This window comes from Lepus europaeus, chromosome 20 (genome assembly GCF_033115175.1).
Source record: "Lepus europaeus isolate LE1 chromosome 20, mLepTim1.pri, whole genome shotgun sequence".
Lineage (NCBI taxonomy): Eukaryota > Metazoa > Chordata > Mammalia > Lagomorpha > Leporidae > Lepus > Lepus europaeus.
This window is the reverse complement of record NC_084846.1, coordinates 55285586-55300223: the sequence shown is the minus strand read 5'-3', so window position 1 is coordinate 55300223 and position 14638 is coordinate 55285586. Positions and strand designations below refer to the sequence as shown.

Here is a 14638-nt window from a genome sequence, read left to right as displayed (position 1 = left end):
GTTGTGTAAAGGGTAAAGGCAAAACTTAGCAAATCATTATGCGGTGTGTTATTTTAAATGTTGTTAGAATTGTTTGTTGCTGAGAACAACTGGAATAACACATCAGATATGTTTAATGTTCTTGTATGTATAAACCACAGAAGACTACTTTTTATGTTATCCAAAAGTAAATGAATATAATCACCTGCTTGATATCCTATAATTTCTCTAGATTTATAGACTTCACTCAAAAAATTATTTGAAAAGCAGAGAGAAACGTAGACAGGGATATCCCATCTGCTGGTTCATTCCCCAGATGCCCACAATAGCAGGGCTGCGACAGGACAGGCCAAAGCCAGGAACTGTGAACTCAATTCGCATCTCCCACATGCGAGACGGGGACCCTAAAATACTTGAGCGTTAACTGCTGCCTCCCAAAGTCTGCAATGGCAGGAAGGTGGAATCTTAACCACTGTGCCAAATGTTCATCCCTAAAGAATTCTTAGTAAAGGCTGGCATTGTAGAATAGCGGGTAAAACTGCCACCTGCGTATGGGCTCCAGTTAGAGTCCCGGCTGCTCTACTTCCAATCCAGCTCCTTGCTAATGGCCTGAGAAAAGCACTGGAAAATGGCCCAAGTGCTTGTGCCCCTGCCACCTACCTGCAAGACCCCAGTGAAAGCTCCTGGCTCAGCCCTGGCCCCTACAGTTACTTGAGGAGTGAACTAGTGGATAGAAGATCTCTCTCTCTCTCTCTCTCTCTCTCTGTCTCTCCTTCTCTGACTCTGATTTTCAAATAAATATTTAAAAAAATAACTTTTTGCTAATCATTATTTCTGAACTTCCGTTCTTGTCCTGTGTGGTTGTTTTTGAGAATTAGTTAACAGAACATCAGAATAGGATCCAGGCTAGGAAGTGATTAAAGTACAAGATGTGTTTTTACTGTTAGAAGGAAACAGAAAAATTTAGCTCTGTGGAATGAAGATAAATATTTTACTGGTGTAAGATTTCATGTCTTTCTATACATAGAGAGAGAAAAGGTTTAGACCTGATTATTTCTTTTCCAAATAGAACTGGTATATGGAGGATGTCTGCTTACTAGAGCTTCCTGTGCCATTTTAACTATTTTTACATTTAGGAAATTGGTATTTAATGATCTCTGGAGGCATAAATCAAATTTTAATTTCTTTAAAAAACTCACTTCTGTTGTTAATGTTAACAGACTTTATGCAGTGTCCTTGGTGAATATTATACTCCTACTTTAAAATGTGAAAAAAATGTAGAAGAGAGAGAGAATTCTACTGTTTTCACTTCTGAAAATCAAGAATCAGAATTACAAGATTACAGATACAAAGTTCAAGGTAATAAAAGCTTTCCACATTGTTAAACTGTGTTAAATTTCTTAAAACAGTTCATGAGATTCTTTCACCTTAAATACTGATTTGGTTATTCAAGGCCAAGTTGAATTTATTATCTGAATATTTTGTCTTTTCAGATTTATGAAGTCTTACATTTAATATATATGTCATGCTTATTATGAAGCTAATTGAAACTGTCCACGAATTTTCTTTTCTTTTCATTTCTCTCCTTTCATCTTTTTCCTGATTTTTATATCTTAGATCCAAATCTTTGAAAGTTACCTTGACTATGTGAATACCATTGGTTATCATTTTAAAAATGAATAAGAAAACTGAGAAATAAAGAATGTATTAAGAAATATGTGCCTTAGTTTAAGTCCAGCATTGGTTTAACAAATTTCACCCTCAGTTAATTTTTTAGTACTCCTCACATGCTATTTCCTAGCCCTATCCATTTGTATGTATAATAAGCAAAATTAATGATTTGTATGCAAATTAATGATTCCCAAAAGAAGTTAACATACTTTAATACAAAATTTCAAGTTATGTTTGTATCAAGTGCTTCGCATTAATGAGATTTTAATCTTGGTTACTAAGTACATGAGGTTTATTTAAAGTGGGAAATTTTGTAAAGGTGAATAACATTTATTAAAATATGTAGACTTTTACTATGGAGTGAAATTATATAATTATTTGTTTACCATCTAGACTTTCAAGAAAACATGCAAACTCTTCTCAATAAAATAACAGAAGAATACAACAAACTCTTACTACTTCAGACACGATTAAGCAAGGTTTGTAAAATGGAAAATATAATGTTTGTATTTATTGTATTACCTGCCTTTTGTAAGCTGCTTTATCGGCTAAGAATTTCCTTTTTTAAGTTTTATATGTTTATTTTTAAATTTTATTTAAGTTACATAAGTTTCATATATTTCATATATACAGATTTAAGAACGTAGTAACACTTGCCCCCCACCCCACCTCCTACCCACGTTCCAACCCTTCTTCCTCCTTCCTCTCACATTCCCACTTTTAATTTTTTTTTTACAGATTTCTTTATTTATTTGAAAGGCCAAGTTACAGAGAGCCAGAGGCAGAGGTAAAAAGAGAGGTCTTCCCTCCGCTGGTTCACTCCCCAAATGGCTGCAACGGCTGGGCCAGGCTGCAGCCAGAAACCTGGAACTCCATGTGACTCTCCCACATGGGTGGCAGGTTCCCAAGCCCTTGGGCCATCTTCCTCTGCTTTCCCTGGAGGCATTAGCAACAAGTTGGATTGGAAGCGGAGCAACCAGGACTTGAACTGGTGACTACATGGATGGGAGCATTGCAAGGTGGCAGTTTAACCCATTGTGCCACAACACCGCTCCATGAACTTCACATTTTAGCGTAGCAGCTTCACTACTGTTCACAAAGGCATGCAGGGTTCTGCTATGAAGGAGATAGGTTATCACAGTGTATCATTGCCTTAACTTTTTAGTTGGACTTTTGTTTGTTTGTTTGCTTATTTGAAAGGTGGAACATTAGAGAAAGAAGAGATTTTCCATCTCCTGGTTTACTACCCCCAATGCCCACATTGGCCAGGACTGGGCCAGGCCCAAACTGGGAGCCAGGAACTCCCTCTGGGTCTCCCACGTGAATTGCGAGGGCCCAAGTGTGGGCCATCTTCTCTGTCTCCCAGGATGCACATTAGCAGGAAGCTGGGACTCAGATCAGGCCACCGTGCCCGCCTCTGGCTTCATCTGCTGTTCCTCTTCCTGACTTCAGCCTTACTGCAGGATTTGTGACCTTTCACACCTCTGAGTGCTTTCCGTGGTGTCCTCCGCCTAATACTGCTCATCTCCCTGCTGTTTGCTGGGTTTGTTCCTGCTTGTTGTTCCACTCAGTTACATGCTACTTCCTTCATGTCGTCTTTGTTGCCTGCCTCAGACATTTCTTCCTCTGTTCCCTTAACACCTGTACAGATCTGTGCTTGTTACACTTAACTTTTTTGGTTATTTTAAATTCTTGATTATCCTTCTTTCTTCATGTTTCTACAGCTATTTTTTTTTTTAAGATTTATTTTATCTGTTTGACAGATGGAGTTACAGAGTGGGGTAGACACAGAGAGAGAGAGAGGTCTTCCATCTGCTGGTTCACTCCCCAAATGGCCACAATAGCTGGAGCTGAGCCAATCCGAAGTCAGGAGCCAGGAGCTTCTTCTGGGTCTCCCACGTGGGTGCAGGGGCCCAACAACCTGGGTCATCTTCCACTGCTTTCCCACATGCATTAGCAGGGAGCTGGATCAGAAGTGGAGCAGCCAGGACTCGAACCGGCGCCCACATGGGATGCCAGCACTGCAGGCCTGCATTTCAACCCACTGGGCTACAGTGCCAGCCCCACCCACAGCTACTTCTAAAAATTTACATTTGAGGCCAGCGCCGCGGCTCACTAGGCTAATCCTCTGCCTTGTGGCGCCAGCACACCGGGTTCTAGTCCCGGTTGGGGCACCGATCCTGTCCCGGTTGCCCCTCTTCCAGGCCAGCTCTCTACTGTGGCCAAGGAGTGCAGTGGAGGATGGCCCAAGTCCTTGGGCCCTGCACCCCATGGGAGACCAGGAGAAGCACCTGGCTCCTGCCATCGGAACAGCGCGGTGCGCCGGCCGCAGCGCACTACCGCGGCGGCCATTGGAGGGTGAACCAATGGCAAAAGGAAGACCTTTCTCTCTGTCTCTCTCTCACTGTCCACTCTGCCTGTCAAAAAAAAAAAAAAAAAATTTACATTTGAATCACATTACTTTTCATGTTGTTACTATTATTTGTTTTCTTCTTCTTCGACCAGATTCTAAACTATTTAGCATCAGTGAATCTTTTGCTTATTTTTATTTTTTTATTTCCTCTTTTAGCACAGTGCTTGTTTAGCATATAGCAAAGATTTGCTGAATGGATTAGGTAAAGATATAGAAGGGTTGGTCAGGAAAGCTAAGGATTTATCTATGGTCTTTATTTTGTCTGGAAAGTGGGAGGCAAGATCCTCTAGAAATAGGCAAGTGCTCAAGAAGTAGGAGTGGGCTAAAGGACTTGATGAGAAGAGGGACCAGCTGAAACAGCCTTCAGTGGAAATCGTTTTTATCCTGTTAATTACCTGCTTTGAGAGTCTCTTGTGCTCATGTAATGTGGCAAGTCCAAACTCTTCCCCCTTGCTTGAATTCATCTAGCTTTAGTTAAAACTCAGTATCTAGATTAAACCGCCTTAACAAGGTCAGTGTCTTCACTACTTGGGGCCCCATTTATTCTTTCACAAATGCTCTTTCTCTACTATCTAACTTTTCAAAATAATTGCCAAAAACAGTTGAGGTCCAAATTTGACTTCTCCATAATTACTCAAGTCCACATCAGTCTGTCTTCTGTCTCAGCATCGCTTTAGTCAGATTTCATAGTTCAGCACTTCTTGGTTGTTAAATATATTTCCCCAACTAATTGATAAATTCTGTGAGGACAGGTTTACCCACACACACACACACACACATGCACACACGAAAATATTTTACTGATTTTATATTCTTACTCTCCCTTTCTCTCTTGTCATAATGTATAGTGTTAAATATTTCATGAATGAGTAAATTAATACACACGCATCTGACATATTGCTGCCTGGTTTTAACAATTAAGAAAATCAGATTCTGTTTTAATTATTTTTCTTCTCTGTTTACTGCAGAGAGCAGCATTCCATTTGTTACTTATTTGTACATAGTATGGAAGGGCTTCAGAAAGTTCATGGAAAATTTGCATTATCTTTTTATTTTTCCATGTAATTTAGAAACCCCTTGTATATATCTGGCAATAAATAACATCTTATTATGTACTGTAAATAAAAACTTTACTGTGTATAGTTGAAGTTTCAAAGATCAACTCGTAAATATTATGAGCTTCCCACCAAAATTCTGTGAAGCACCTACTTTGTAAAAATGAACATTCTTCTGAATATGAAAGACCATTTCTAATACAATTTCACTGCTATGAAGGGGATAGGTTATTAATCACTGTCAAAAGAGAAGATGGGACAACTTAGAAGGAAAAATGTTTATGGCAGAGTGTCACAATCTTGTAAAAGCATCTTAAATACAAAATTGCATTAATATGGATTTCAGAGTACTGCTTCATGTAATCATGTCACTGCTGTTCTCTCTTGTTTTCATTCAGGGACAGCCAGTAGATGGCATGAAACTTGAATTTGCAGGAGAAAGCCTATCAAAAGAGGAGACAGAGTTATTGTCAGTTCACTCTCAGAGGACCAATTTGCATGACATTGGTAAATTTTGATTATATGCCACAATATGATTTTATTAATACCAAATGTTCAGTACTTTGTTTTATTTTAAAATTAAGACAACTTAGAGACTTGGGCATTTCACTGTAACCTTTCAATTTTCTCAGTGTTACAATGAAAAGGAATTCTTTCATTCATTACAATGAAGGGAACTCCCTTCCCAATTTTTACATTCTATGATTTCAATTTGTTTTACATGTAAAGACATAAAATTGTTGTATTTAGGAGTACTGTAGCTGTGAGGAAAGAAAAAATACTCGAGTTGTACTGTTCTCCAATTTTCATCGAGTTCATATTTAAACTTGAGTTATTACCACTTAAAAAACTTTTTTTAAACAAGGATGAATATTTTCTGTATACACAAATAAGTGCTTGTGGTATTTCTTCTATTTGAATAATGTAGATATCAATCATAAAAGCAAGTTACCTTCTTGGGAAGATACTGAAAAGATGAAACAACTTGAAGAACAAGTTAAAGAATTAGAACACCTGGTATCCTCTTTGCAGCAACAGTTGAAAGAAACTGCCGGAAGCTCTGGGACAGAAGTCCCCTGTTTGCAAGAGAGGCTTCACCCTGTTCATGAAAGCCCACTTCAGCCAAGGTAATCAATTCCTTCCAGCTCCATTCAGCAGTGTTGGTAGCTTGTAACAAAGTGTCAACCAGAATGGTTCTTTAAGAAAAATTGTAACTTCAGCAAAGAGATAGGTGTGTAGCATTTTCAAGAAATAAGAGCAGGGGTATTTCTTTGAAATATGGGAAATAGATGCTGTTATAAACCAAACACATTTTACTAGGAGAATTTTACTCACTTTTATTTTATGATGATGCTGGATTAAATCAGCCCTTGTCTGCTAGGCTTTGCCATTGATGTGGTGAGTACTCAAGGAACATAAGATAGGGTTATTCACATCCTTGCTGGATTTTCTCTGCTTTTTTCCTGCTGTAACTCACTACATCCAGTAGAGCTTTGGATCGTCTCAAAGTTTGCTCCTTCTGCAACTATCTCGTCTGTCACAATTTCTCTTTCCTACCTCTTCCAGTCACAAATCCTGTCTTCTCTACCTACAAAGTACATAAGACCTGTATCACTCCTTGCCACCCTCACCCCCACCCTGGTCCCTGCCACTGCCCTATCTCACCATCCTGTCTCACCTTAACTACTCCCTCAAGTCTGTTTTCAACAAAGTCAGCACAGGTGCCAGAACTTGCTTTAAAATTTAGGACAGATAATGTTATTCTCCCACTGTTCTTTCCTTATGGCGCCTTACGGGGTCCTACATGATGCATTTCTTTGCCTCTCTGACTTCTGTCTCCTGAATTGCCTGTCATTTAAGTATTCTCAAACCATACACTCTCTTTGGGGGATCTCAAGAGAACATATTGGTGTACTTCTGCTTTAGGTACTTCTCATTGGCTGTTTGTTCCACCTAGAATGATCTTGTTCAATATTTGCATGTGAAACCCCCTCATCTCCTGTGTGTCTCTTCTCAGGCGCTATGTTCTCATGAGGCCTTTCTTGATTACCCTACAGAAGTTGAAATAGTCTCCAAAACTCTGTATCCTAGTTTCCTACTTCATTTTTCATACAATGGCATAATGGTGATCTGTTAAAATATTCAGTTGTGTTACTTTTGTTTGGAAAAACAAGTTGAAAATGACTTAAGTTATAATATCTATAAACCGTTGATCTATGATTTTTTGTTTCTTTACCCAAGTATACACTTTATGCATGGTGTAAATTCTGGACAAACAGTGAAACACACAGCAGTAATGCTTTCACCCTTTTAAATTTATATTTAGTTTCTCCATTGATTCAATGGTGATTACAGAGTCTGATGGACAGAGAACAGTATATCCTGGAAGTTGTCGTGAAGACAGTATTGATGGTGCAATAGAGGTATTTTTATTCTTTAAATTAGTATGTACACTGACTTTGTTTTTGTTTGTGTGATTCAGTAATTAGTAAACAGTTACTGAGAAGTAAGCATAATAAGTATTAGGTTATCTTACATAAAAGACCTAGAATGTATAAGTAGACAGTATGTTTTCATCAAGTAAGAAAAACACAAAGAAAGTTAGAGAACCCCCACACACACAACATATGGCATAATTTGAAATGTCTTGTGTGCAAAATTATGGACTGTTTTTCCGATTGGTTTCAGTGTTCTGTCCAGTACAATTCTTCTTCCCACTGTGAGAAGTAGGACCATGTCATCTCTAGAATAGTGTTTAGGAATCTCCAAAATTCAAGATGCCAAGGCTGGGATAGCAGATGAGACCTGCAGCACAGACCACATCATAAAGAAAAGTTGCTCGTCTTTTTACAGTGCATGCCAATCCACCTAAGTCTCCTGCCTCTCCTTAGCCTTGTGTTATTATCAGTCCCTCAACCCTGAAAGTGTAGAGCCCTGGTCTTTGCTCAGTGGATTTTAAATTCCTGAATCCTAGGGGGAAACAGAACTTTGTTTTTTTGCTGCGACTGTATAAATTTGCAAGAAATAATGATATTTTGGATATTCAGAGAGTAGAAATTTAAAAATAACTGCTCTATAGTTAGTGTAAATAAGCATGTCATTTTTCTTTTTAATTTAGTTTTCTGGTGAATCTGGAGTGAAAGCAGAAACAAATATGGTTAAGATACTGGAAAAACAGTACCAAGAACGATTAGAAGAAGAAGTTGCTAAGGTAAATTTATAGTTTATCTGGAAGACATTGTTGGTGTATATTTCTTTTCATCTTTTAAAAAAACATAGATTTTATTATGGAATCACTTTATTTTTAACTGAGTTTCATACACCTCTCATCTTTATGTTTTCAGATAATGGTGTCAACTACAATTGCCTTTAGGTGAAATGTTCTGTGGATTTTTCCTTGAGAAGAGCATGCTTCTCTTGAGGTAGAAGAGTAATTAGAAACTTTTTAGAGTGCCAAAACAAATCTATTTATTTGTCATCTTGTGAGTAGTTACTTTGTAAAGGAATTTGGCTTTCCTCAGAAGTAGGGGTGAAGGTAGGAAAAGGAGGAGAGGATGTTGATCCTCTATATATTACCTTTTGGGTAACTACAGATAGTAAAGCTAGATTGCCATGAAACAGTAGCTCTTAGCTAAATGCAGGAACTTATCAGTGTAAGTTTTACTTAGGCTCTGTATCCCTAGCTGCAGCTATGCCCAGAGTTATTCCTTTGAAATCTTGGACTTTTGACGTAAGTGGAAAAGAGAAAACTAAGAAAAATATCAATCATATAACTGCTCTGTCACTTGGTTCCATTACTTTTGTGTTTGTATTCGCTTTCCAAAAGCGTATATCTGATTGGTTTTAATGTTAGACTGTTGAGTTATAATTTTGTCTGCTTTTTATTTTTTATAATAAACCAGCTGTTCTAATATAAAATATTAGTGGAGTACACATGTTTTAAAAGGGAGAGGATTAACAGAACATAAAGGAAATGCATAAAAAATTAGGGCAAATCTAAATTAAATGAGAAGATCAAAACCCAAAGAAATATCTGGGTATAAGGATTTATTTACTTGTTATTTCTGAGCTGAATATATATAGCTCCTGGAAAGAAATGAAAACTGAGGCACTATCATTATGTAGCTCTCATTGTGGTTCTTAAAGGAATCAAATTGTATCTCTCACTTGGATCTTACATAAGTTTCTCAAATAGCATCATCATAGCATAATAGTTAATCTAAAGCTTGATAGTGGATATACCATATATACTGGATTTCTGATCTTAGGAAAGTTACTTAACTTCTGAATCTTGTTTATCAATAAATTAAAAGAGAAGGCTAGGCCGGCGCCGCGGCTCAATAGGCTAATCCTCCGCCTTGTGGCACCGGCACACCAGGTTCTAGTCCCGGTTGGGGCGCTGGATTCTGTCCCGGTTGCCCCTCTTCCAGGCCAGCTCTCTGCTGTGGCCAGGGAATGCAGTGGAGGATGGCCCAAGTGCTTGGGCCCTGCACCCCATGGGAGACCAGGATAAGCACCTAGCTCCTGCCTTGGGATCAGCGCGGTGTGCCAGCCGCAGCACACCGGCCACGGCAGCCATTGGAGGGTGAACCAATGGCAAAGGAAGACCTTTCTCTCTGTCTCTCTCTCTCTCTCTCTCATTGTCCACTCTGCCTGTAATAAATAAATAAATAAATAAATAAAAGAGAAGGCTAATAGAAATAGCAGTGATTCTTACCAGGATTCAAGAAGCTACTGCATATAAAGCATCCAACAGATCAGTTGATAGTAAGTTTCATAAATAATGTCTTAAAGTAGTCTTATTGCTGTGATAATGGTGATGATATAAAGGTGTTGTGAAAAACATCACTCATCCAAGCTGATAGCAACACACCCAAGTACAGGTCAGTGAAAATTATCCTAAAGCCTACAAGGTACTAGCCCAAGAGATAGCACTGATGTCACAGCATGGCGCCAAAAACACATTAGTCACCAGTACTGATTCTGCTATGCTTTATGTTACTGTGATACTGGAAAAAGATTGAGAACCATTTTTCTTTTTTCTTTTTTTGACAGGCAGAGTGGACAGTGAGAGAGAGAGACAGAGAGAAAGGTCTTCCTTTTGCCGTTGGTTCACCCTCCAATGGCCGCCGCGGTAGCGCGCTGCGGCTGGCACACCGCGCTGATCCCAAGGCAGGAGCTAGGTGCTTATCCTGGTCTCCCATGGGGTGCAGGGCCCAAGCACTTGGGCCATCCTCCACTGCACTCCCTGGCCACAGCAGAGAGCTGGCCTGGAAGAGGGGCAACTGGGACAGGATCGGTGCCCCGACCGGGACTAGAACCCGGTGTGCCGGCGCCGCAAGGCAGAGGATTAGCCTAGTGAGCCGCGGCGCCGGCGAGAACCATTTTTCTAAAACACAGGTTACAGAGAAGAGGCCCAGTAGGAGTTCTGATTCTCTGTATAGATGAAACAGCCATTTGTTTACTTTGCACTGGGTATTGTGGGTGCTGGGATGTAGCAGAGGAAGATGATGAAATCTTTGCTCCCATGAATCTTGCTTTCTAGTCAGTACAGATAACATACAGATGTTTGTAAGTACTGTGAAGAAAAATAATAAATAACCAGGGGATAAGACAGGAAACCCAGGAGGGGTGAGTTATTTGATGCAGGGTATCACAAAGGGCCTTGCTGCTAAAGTGGCTTTCAGGAGAAATCTGAAGGAAATAAGAGAGTGAATCGTGAAGAGACCAGGTTGAGGACTTTTAACGTAAGTGGAAAAGAGAAAACTAAGAAAAAGAAAAATTAAGAATTACTCTGAGGGTGGGCATTTGGCCTGGCAGGTTAAGAAGCCAGTTGGGGTATCCACAGCCCATATCAAAGTCTTGGGTTTGAGTCCTAGTTCCACTTCTAATCCCAGCTCCCTCCTAAAGCACATAACTTGCTGGGAGGCAGCAAGTTATGGCTGTGGTACTTGGATCCCTACCACCATATGAAACACCTGGATTGAGTTTCTAGCTGCCGGCTTGAGCTTTCCCAGGCCCAGCCATTACAGACACAGGGGAGTGAACCAGCCGATGGAAGCTGTTTGTCCTCATGTGTATGTATGTCTGCCTTCAACATAAATTAACTTTGTAATTAAAAGAAAAAATTCCTCTAACAGCTGTCCCCAGGAGTGGCATACAGGCTGGGCTGCAGCCTGAGAAGACACTTTGCCGAGTGACTAACTCTGTGGAGGTGGAGGATAGTTTTACTCAGTCTGTAGCCCCCATCCTCATGGAATTCATTTGTAAAATATTGTGAAATCTGGGCACAGATTTCTCTCTGTGGCAGAAGTAACTGGATAAAAGGATACAGGGAAAGGGGCAAGAGCTCACCTTTCAAGAGAGAAATATTACTGTAGATTGTTTGATCTGAGCAACTGGAAAAATTGAGTTGCTTTTTACTGAGGATTCTTTAGTAGGATGGGAAAGGTTACAAAGCAGTAGTTTTTGGAGAGGAAAGGGAGACTTAAAAATTCAGCTTTTGAGGCCGGCACTGCAGCTCAATAGGCTAATCATCGCCTGCGGCACTGGCACACAGGGTTCTAGTCCCGGTCGGGGCGCTGGATTCTGTCCCGGTTGCCCCTCTTCCAGGCCAGCTCTCTGCTGTGGCCCAGGAGTGCAGTGGAGGATGGCCCAAGTACTTGGGCCCTGCACCCCAAGGGAGACCAGGAGAAGCACTTGGCTCCTGCCTTCGGATCAGCGTGGTGCGCCCGCCCCAGCGGCCATTGTAGGGTGAACCAATGGCAAAGGAAGACCTCTCTCTCTGTCTCTCTCACTGTCCACTCTGCCTGTCAAAAAAAAAAAAAATTCAGCTTTTGAATCATTAAATGCAATTTCTCTCTCTCTCTCTCTCTCTCTCTGTCTCTGTCTCTGTCTCTCTGTCTTTAGGACTCAAGTAAATGAACAAAAACCTTTTTTTAAAGAAAGAAACATTTATTTTGGTCCAGAAGCTCTTTAAAATTCATGTATAGTTTGTTCATAATACATATTTTCCATGAACTTTTTAAAATTTTTATGTATTTATTTGAAAGAGAGAAAGATCTCCTATCCACTGGTTCACTCTCCAAATGTCCGCAGTAGCCAGGACAAAGCCACAGGGTGGAAACTCACTCTGGGGCTCCCATGTTAGGGAGCAGGGACTTAAATACGTGAGCCGTGACTTGCTCAGTCACCTCTCGGGATTCACATTAGCAGGAAGCTGGAATACAGAGCTGGACTGGGATGCAGCATCCCAGGCAGCATCTCAACACCTGCACCAAATGCCCAGCCCTAAGTTTGAGTTGGATTTTGTGTGATTTGAATGATATCTTGTTATAATCCTGTGGAGAATTAAAATTTTTTAATAACAGGCAGTCAGCTCCAGTTGAAACTACAGCCTCCCCCATACAGATCAGTTTCCTCAATTTGACTCCTCTCTGCGGTCGGCTTGCCTCTGCTGACGTTTCAGAGTTCTCAGTAGTTGCTTTACGTTTTGTTAAGAGTTTTTAATTGTAATTATTTGGAGAGAGAGGCCATAATGTGCTTGTTACTTCATGCTGCCTGGAATCACAAGTCTGGTGCCTTGTGTTTTCTTATTTCACAATTCAAATTCAGATATTGCTTAATACTGTTAGTATTTATATTTACCCACATATTTATAAAACAATATTTTAATGACCTTACTCTTTTTGCATCTTAGCCTTGCTTTCCTTTTAGGACTTTTTCTTTCTCTTGCTACTCACCTGTTGGGGATTAAGCTCTGTTTTTGTTTGTTTTTATTTGCTTTTGTCATGAAAGATAGTGTTGACCATTTGAATCAGCTGTTGTTACATCAGGACTTTGAAGATAATCTTCCATTGTTTTCTACCTTCTTTTTCTGCTGAGAAGGTCCTTGTCAGATCATAGGTAATACATATTTGTTTTTTGGAAACATTTAAAATCTTTTTGATTTTTGCTATTCTATTGTCCTCCTTATAATTCATTGATATTCTTGAATCTTGGATGTGGAGTCTTCTATAAATATTTTCAGCCATTATTTCATGAAGTAATTACTTTGCTGTGATAGGCATGTGTTGCAGATAACTGTATTCAGAATTTTGTTACCAAACCTTTGTGATGTCTGAGCTCCCTTAGGCATCCATGAGGTCCAATTTGGTAGGTGGGATGTAGAAGCAGGATTGTCTGGGCAGAAGCAGTTTAACACACGAGCATAGTGTTTAAGGTACTTCAGCTGTATATTTAGACATGCTTTGAGTTAAGTCTCTGCTCTAAAAGTTTTGAAATACATATATATAGTTTTTTCATAGTGTGCATTTTCCGTGAATGATTTGAAGACACCTCCTGTGCATGGATTTCAAGGATTTTTTTTTTTTTTTGCACCAAAATAAACTTACCTTTTAATTTATTTTCCACAAACTTTTCAAAGTACCTTTGTACTTCTTGGCAGATCCATTCAGATGTGGTGGAATTAGTTTATTGTTAGATTTTAGAAGATGAGTTTAGGTAAGAGTGCAGAATTTTAAAGCCCTGCTTCCATAATTTATTTGCTTTGTGTACTGTAATCAAATAATGTAATCTCTTCCTTAGTTTCCCCATCTGTTAAATTGGTATTACCTACCAGGTAATTCTTACCTGGTAGGTATAATGAGAATTAAATAGCACTAGGGCTCAATAATTGCTGCTTGTATTGTTTCTCTTGCTCTCATTGGTGTTACCTTTTCCATTCAGAACCTGGAATATGTGGCATCTGGAAGGAAGGTGGCTAGTGGGAATCAGATGGAAATCAGAACCCAAGATAGACAAGTTGGGTTGAAGACAGAAAATTAAAGCAGACATCCAGGTATATGATCTGGATCAGTAGGGAAGCTCAGTAGACAGAAAGGTTTTTAATCCCAGATATGCTTTATCTTGTACTTTAAGTTCAGTTACATTACCTAGGACACTAAAGAAATCAGAAAAGGCTAAAGGTTACCAGGCACAAAAGTTTCTAACCCCACATGTGCTTTGTTCTGGGTTTACATCCAGTTATGTGACCTGAACCAATAAGGAAATCAGAAGGTCGAAGGTCAGTAGACACAAAGGTTTCTAACCCCAGGCATGTTTTCTCCTTGACAGCAACGAGGCTTCACTCCCTCAAATTTTCTATGGAGATGGCCCTTGCAATGAAGTTACTGCTACAGTTAGTTCTCAGGGGCTTAGGGACTTGTCAAAGCCGAGTCTGCTATTCAAAATTTCAAAGTAACTGCACTTCTAAGAACTAGAATAAGCAGGGATTTAGGATCATAATTGTAGCTGAAAGTCGGATTGGATGAGATTGAAATGTGTATAGTCATAGTTCAAAATAATACAAACCAAGTATCCTACTTCTAGGGATTTGTTGTGAGGAAATAATAAAGGATATGAATAATGATACAATTATTTAAAAGTTTTTGTCACAGTGGTGTTTAAAATAGTATAAGAACAGAATTAGTCAATGTCCAGCAATAAAGAACTGATGGAATAAACTTATACATCTTTATTT

General features: G+C 39.5%; 1 protein-coding gene across 3 annotated transcripts in view; it reads left to right on the top strand.

Moving 5' to 3' along the window:
* The window catches only part of AKAP9 (A-kinase anchoring protein 9), a 160181-nt gene that overhangs the window by 62461 nt on the left and 83082 nt on the right, over window positions 1-14638 (top strand). For all 3 annotated transcript variants that reach the window (XM_062179110.1, XM_062179109.1, XM_062179111.1), the window contains 6 exons: window positions 1200-1338; window positions 2044-2129; window positions 5517-5625; window positions 6047-6245; window positions 7445-7541; window positions 8237-8329. In XM_062179110.1, coding sequence (XP_062035094.1) covers window positions 1200-1338; window positions 2044-2129; window positions 5517-5625; window positions 6047-6245; window positions 7445-7541; window positions 8237-8329 — 723 coding nt within the window. The remainder of the gene's footprint in view (window positions 1-1199; window positions 1339-2043; window positions 2130-5516; window positions 5626-6046; window positions 6246-7444; window positions 7542-8236; window positions 8330-14638) is intronic.